The sequence below is a fragment of the Hyaena hyaena genome, unplaced genomic scaffold (assembly GCF_003009895.1).
Source record: "Hyaena hyaena isolate Hyena2069 unplaced genomic scaffold, ASM300989v1 scaffold_16, whole genome shotgun sequence".
Classification (NCBI taxonomy): Eukaryota; Metazoa; Chordata; class Mammalia; order Carnivora; family Hyaenidae; genus Hyaena; species Hyaena hyaena.
This window is the reverse complement of record NW_024080650.1, coordinates 5939681-5945680: the sequence shown is the minus strand read 5'-3', so window position 1 is coordinate 5945680 and position 6000 is coordinate 5939681. Positions and strand designations below refer to the sequence as shown.

Below are 6000 nucleotides of genomic sequence, written 5' to 3'. Positions count from 1 at the left end.
CTGGTGCAGCCCCTCTGGAAAACAGTGTGGAGGTTCCTCAAAAAATTAACAATAGAACTCCCCTATGACCCAGCAATAGCACTGCTAGGAATTTACCCAAGGGATACAGGAGTGCTGATGCACAGGGGCACATGCACCTCAGTGTTCATAGTGTACTCTCAACAAGAGCCAAAACATGGAAATAGCCTAAGTGTCCATCAAAGGACGAATGGATCAAGAAGATGTGGTTTATCTATATGATGGAATACTACATGGCAATGAGAAAGAATGAAATCTGGCCATGTGTAGCAACATGGATAGAAATTGAGGGTGTTATGCTGAGCGAAATAAGTCAGGAAGAGGACAGCTACCATATGTTTGCATGTATAGGAGGATTAGGAGGAACTTAATGGAGGACCGTGGGGGTGAAGAAGAGGGGAAATGGGGGGGAAAGGGAGGGAAGCAAACCATTAGAGACTCTTGAATGCTGAGAACAAACTGAGGACTGATGGGTGTCGGGGGGAGGGGGGGTGATGGGCATGGAGGAGGGCACTTGTTGGGATGAGCACTGGGCCTTGTTGGAAATCGACTTTACAATGAACTATTTATGAAAAAAAACATTTATTTCACTCTAGACAGCTGAATTGTCCAAACACACGAGTGTATGCTTCACCAGTGATGTGTGTCTTTGACTTACTTTTTTCGACCTCAGGTTTCAGCCGTTTATTTTTGATGAGTATTTTTCTTTTGAGGTCATTGGGGGATGGTAAGGACCTGCCTGGTTCAAGCTAGAGATAAACAGAAAAGGCTGAATTAATGATGTGTTTCTCCAGTTTCATTCCCAGTCCAGAATGAGCATGGAAGCCCATGTTATACAGCCCAATACCCACTAGATGGCAGTCAGCACACGTTTATGTTTTCATTCCTCAGCCCCAATTAGCCTACTTTGCCCTAGACTGCAAAGTGGACACCCAGTCTCCCAGAGGTATGCAGAGCCACTCCACTTTCCCCAGTGGGAGCTGGGTCTGACCTGGAGTGATTTTGGGGGATGGGCTCCTGCTCAGCCTCAGGTCTTGCTCTTTCTATGTATTGGTTAAAGTACACGGGATCATCTGATAGCTGGGGTCAGAAGTGCTTTCCCAGGCAGAAGTTGAGAGGCTCCCCTGATCCCCTCAAGTGCTGGGCTGTATTAGGAAGCCTGCTTGCTCAGTAGGCTGATGCAAACCCAATACCTGGGATTGTGGTTGTGTGGGTTCAATAAGAGAATCAAGAAGGGAGTGGTCTTAATTACTGAAACCTAACCTTTACTGTGGTTTCCATTTGTTTGGATTTATGTCTGCAAAGGAGATGTCCTTTCCTCTCTTATCTCTGATCCATACAACTATGCCATATCTAGTCCTCCATTCCCCTTCCCCCATCCATGCATGGACACACCTACCCACCCATCCACCCACCTCATCCATGCATCCCTTCATTTTATCAAAAGTCATTTATCTACTTACTACACCCAAGACACTGTGCCTTCCTATGTCTATGTTGCCTCAAAGCTCTTTGTCCAAATTCTGCTTCCTTTAGAAGCCTGCTGTATCTTGTCTATTCCCTAGTGATCTCCCACTGCACGAGAGTGGGATAATAAGCATTCAATAGGTTGTAGGCCATCTTCCTGTTTAGCTGTGGTTTTATGTTTTATGCCATGTCTTCCGCACCGCCCTGGTAAAAGCTCTTTAGTGCAGGGAGGTCTTACTCCAATGTGTATTACCTACACTTCCCACAACACCTTTCACGTATGTGCATGTCACTCCACCAAGATTACAATGGTCTTTCTATGGAAGCAAGCACCTTAGCCCAATAAGAAAAGTAAACAGAGGGCCTACATAAAACAAAAATAACAGAAGGGGCGTCTGGGTGGCTCAGTCAGTTAAGCACCCGACTCTTGGTTTTGGCTCAGGTGACAGTCTCACAGTTCCTAAGACTGAGCCCCACACTGGGGTCTGTGTTGGCTGTGTGGAACCTGCTTAGGATTCTCTCTCTCTCTCTCTCTCTCTCTCTCTCTCTCTCTTCCCCTTCCCTGCTTGTGCTCTCTCTCTCTCTCTCTCTCTCAAAATAAACTATAAACTGAAATAGAATGAAATAGAATGAAATAAAATAAATCAGGGCTATTTCTTAGTTTGCGTTTCCTCAGAATCGGTCTTGGAGACAAGGATCTGAATATACCAGTAGTTTACTTGGGTGGTAGCCTCAGGAAAGGCCAACAGGGGGTGGGAAAGTAAAAGTGAGAGGAAGAAGGCAGGCAGCCAACCACGCAGGGGTGTTATCAGGTGAGTTATCACTGCGGGGACCGGAGTGTGGCCCCACTGGGGAGCCCTGGCAGACGGAGCAGAAGGTGCTGTGAGGCGGTCCCTCTGAGGTGTGAGGGGGCATGGCGGGAGGGGTGTCCATGCTCTGGCACCGCTGGCCCATCTTTCACACAAGGGCAGAGAAGGCTCCAGTGACCAGAGCACCAGGCCTCCTGCAAGGAGCTGCAGCCACGGGCAGCTGGAAGTCAGGCCGCTGTGCAGACACAGGGAGCGTCGCAAGGACATGGCTGGGAGTCTTTGGCTTCAGTAGGCTGAAGACAATCAGGGGGTGGGTGCAAAGGACGCAAATTTCCTGTGTCTTATATATTTTTTTTTTTATTACTACTGCAGAGTACTTTATACTTCATGCTGCTGGCTTGCTTCCTACTCGTACCATCTTGCAACAGTGGAGCTTTACCACTTAGAGGTTATGGATCCTTGCAAAAATGTGATGAACTCTCTGGAGTCAAATTGTATATCAAAAAAAGAGTAAGAAAGAAAACAAAACAAACAAAAAACAAACCCCAAACCGTTTGCAATTTAGAATGAGTTCACAGACCTCACAAAGCCCATCTGTGGGCCACAGGTTAAACAATCTTTGCTTTAAGAAGCAATCAGCAGGTGTAAAAATGAAGCTCAAAAAATGTATGTCTAACACTTTCCAAGTATTTGTTGTGGAGCTGGGAGCTTGGACCTCAGACTCCTGAGACTTCTTCAATCTAGGGACTTCTCACTGCCAATGATCTTCCATTTGATTCACCTGGAGGGGCTTTTTAAAAGCACCATGCTCTGGCCTACGCAGACCAATTAACTTAGAATCTCTGAGCGGGGCCCTGGCAAGGGTATTTTTAATCCTCCTTCCAGATGATTCTACCATGCAACCAACTGAAGAGCAACTGCTGAGTATAAATTCTCCATTAGTGGGTATTTTATAAAACTTTAGGACAGAGATCTCAGAAACCATAAAGACCTTGAGACCTTCCAGATTAAACTGAACTACATGTTTATTTTATGTCTCTCTCTTCACATCTGTCTGAAGCACAAAAGCTTTCCCTATTGGTGAATTTAAATAAATCTGAAGATTGTTAGCCCTCTAGCACTACTTGACCCTTTAGAAATGAATTTCAAAACAAATCCATTCAGGTTAGAAATACGGTTTGCTAAAAATACATACTGGATGTGATTCAAGTGCTTGTTTCAACAGGAGATCCCCAAATAGATCTTCGCAATATTTGGACATCTTGTACTGTTGATATTTGCTGGAGAGAGAGAACTGGCATTCGTAAATTCAAACATCCATTAACAGTCCAAGAATAAGAGACATCCATTCCTAGGTGATTAAAAACTCCCATTCTGCAAAGTGCATGCTGTCCTCCTACAGCTAAGGGAGATCCTCTGTTATTTACCACAAACTTTAACTGGTATAGTTTCAAAAGTAGATTTTGCCTCTCAAAATAAGAGTAAATAGAATACAAATGGCTTTCAAGTTCATGAAGTCTGAGATCAAGTACACTGCCAAGTCTTCCAAGTCAATGGAACCTTGAGCAAGGTGTCCAGATCTCTGACCTTTGGTTTTTTTCTTCCTCTTTCTTTTTTGCATAAGATCAAGTGTCCTTACTATGTCACAAAACTGTTCAGCTATTTAAACAGATGTGGAGCAGGAGTGGGGAATGGGTAGTAGATACTTGGAGGAGAATGCACCCTTATACCTGCAGTGATTTTCAAAGGAGAGAATTACAGGATATTCGGATGTGACAAACGCAGTTTCCTTGATGGCTTGAATAACATCCTTTAAAGATAAAAAGTGTACATGAGAGAGAAGAGCAAAAAACAACACAATTAAGGCACCTGAAGCCATTCAGAGACTATTAATTTGAGCTTCATAAAATTCTGGCAATAAGACGTGGAGAACCTATTCATCTTGATACCTTTGCATGTTGAGTCCCCTTGTGGTTCATTAGAGCCAAGCATGGTTAATGGTTAATGGCCATTTTTTTTTTTTCAAGGCTATCTCTGACTTCTCTAAAATCACGGTGCTATTAATGAACAAGGCATTTCATCTAAATTACATGCTGGCTCCTTGCTCGATAACCTGGCAAGACAGGTTCAGAGTTCCCTTTCTTGTGAAAGGGCAGGTGAGGTTTTGGAACTGCGATTTTCACAACAGACCTCTCCCACCTCTTCTGCCTGGAGGAGGAGTGTATTGGCGATAACCTAAGGACTACCGGAGGCTTTTACGGACTTTCCTGTGTTTGGGAGTCTGTCTTTTGCTACATTTCATTAATTCAGTGAAGATTCTTGTGAACTGATGTGACATTTACACCATCCCTTGTTTCTTATTAGCCTGATGAAAGGGTGGGGGGAGGTGACCAGGAAGGTGGGAGGGGCGGTTCTCCAAGGTCAAGCAACATGTGAGGTAAAACAGGTGCTCTGGATGCCTCTTCCTGAACTGGAAGCTTGGTTATTTGAAACAACTTTTCAATGTGCTGATCATGTCCTTCCCACAGATGGCTGTCCTTGCTCTTGGCTTAGCTTTAGAAAACATGGTTTCAAACTAATGTTTCTATAACCAGAACATCATACTTGGTAAAACTCCCCAAATTCTAACTGGCTTGCAGTCAACCACAGTCAACATTCAGTTAAATGAGAAAATGTTTTACAATAGTAATCTAAGGAAGTCCATTTGAAACAATAATGTCTCAGGTTAGATAAACCAGGGAGTATTTTAGTGACCATCCTTATTGATGTGGGAAACAAGGGCAGTAGGAAATGACAGATAAAATTAAATTTCCTTATAACCTGCAGCCCATTGACAAATATCTGAGGCAGGTAGAGTAAAACATTTCTCCAGGAACTCACTCCTATCTTAATGTTAATGATTTGCTAGAGGGAAAAGCAACCTTATCTTAACAACAGCTAGGCCCCCAGTATCCTGTGAGTCTTCTTCAGCATATGAAAATCCCTTTGGAACCTTCCCCTTAACTTTACCTTCCCTAACTCCCAAGTATATAATCATGCTTCATGGTCCCGGGGCAGTTCTTTCTGTCCATGGGTCCTGTCCATATGCTTTAAAAATCACCTTTTTTGCACCAAAGATGTCTCAAGAATTCTCTCTTGGTCATCGGCTCTGAGCCCCACCACCACTCCAAAACCTCATTACTTAGGGCTAAGGTGATTTCGTTAATTTTTCTTGCTTAAAGTCTCTTCCCGGTGAAAATGTCTATGACTTGATAGTCCCTTGAGCTGACCAAGAATTACTACTTGAGGAAAATTTTAGCTCTGTTCATGGGTTCTCCTTTGCTCACCTCCAAGCTGAGAGGAATAGCCTTCTTTTTAGCTAAGCTTCCTTATTAGGTTCCTTAAGTCTCCAAAGAAGACATCAACCCTTGCTGTCAATTTGGTTGGCTGTGCAAACTCACGGCTTCCCAGTTGAATATACCCTTGGTACTTCTCAGGGAGTGTAACTCCTTCTTAGGGAGCAAAATCTTGAATTCACTGCTACTCAAAATTCACCAACATCTGGCTAAGAGAAATGGTATGCATGGAGTTATGGGTACAGGGACTAGGCATCTGTTTTTATAAATACCTCTGGTGATTTTCCATATGTACGCAGAGTTGAGAACCAATGCTGCTGATATTGGTAACAGAGATGGATGTACCTGAATATTGGCCAACCACAGAATTG

General features: G+C 43.7%; 1 protein-coding gene across 4 annotated transcripts in view; it reads right to left on the bottom strand.

The window, feature by feature from the left end:
* The window catches only part of PLCB4 (phospholipase C beta 4), a 164895-nt gene that overhangs the window by 83829 nt on the left and 75066 nt on the right, over positions 1-6000 (bottom strand). For all 4 annotated transcript variants that reach the window (XM_039224818.1, XM_039224831.1, XM_039224824.1 and 1 more), the window contains exons 13-15: positions 4025-4104; positions 3490-3574; positions 677-767 (exon numbers count right to left, since the gene is read on the bottom strand). In XM_039224818.1, the coding sequence (XP_039080749.1) occupies positions 677-767; positions 3490-3574; positions 4025-4104 (256 nt within the window). The remainder of the gene's footprint in view (positions 1-676; positions 768-3489; positions 3575-4024; positions 4105-6000) is intronic.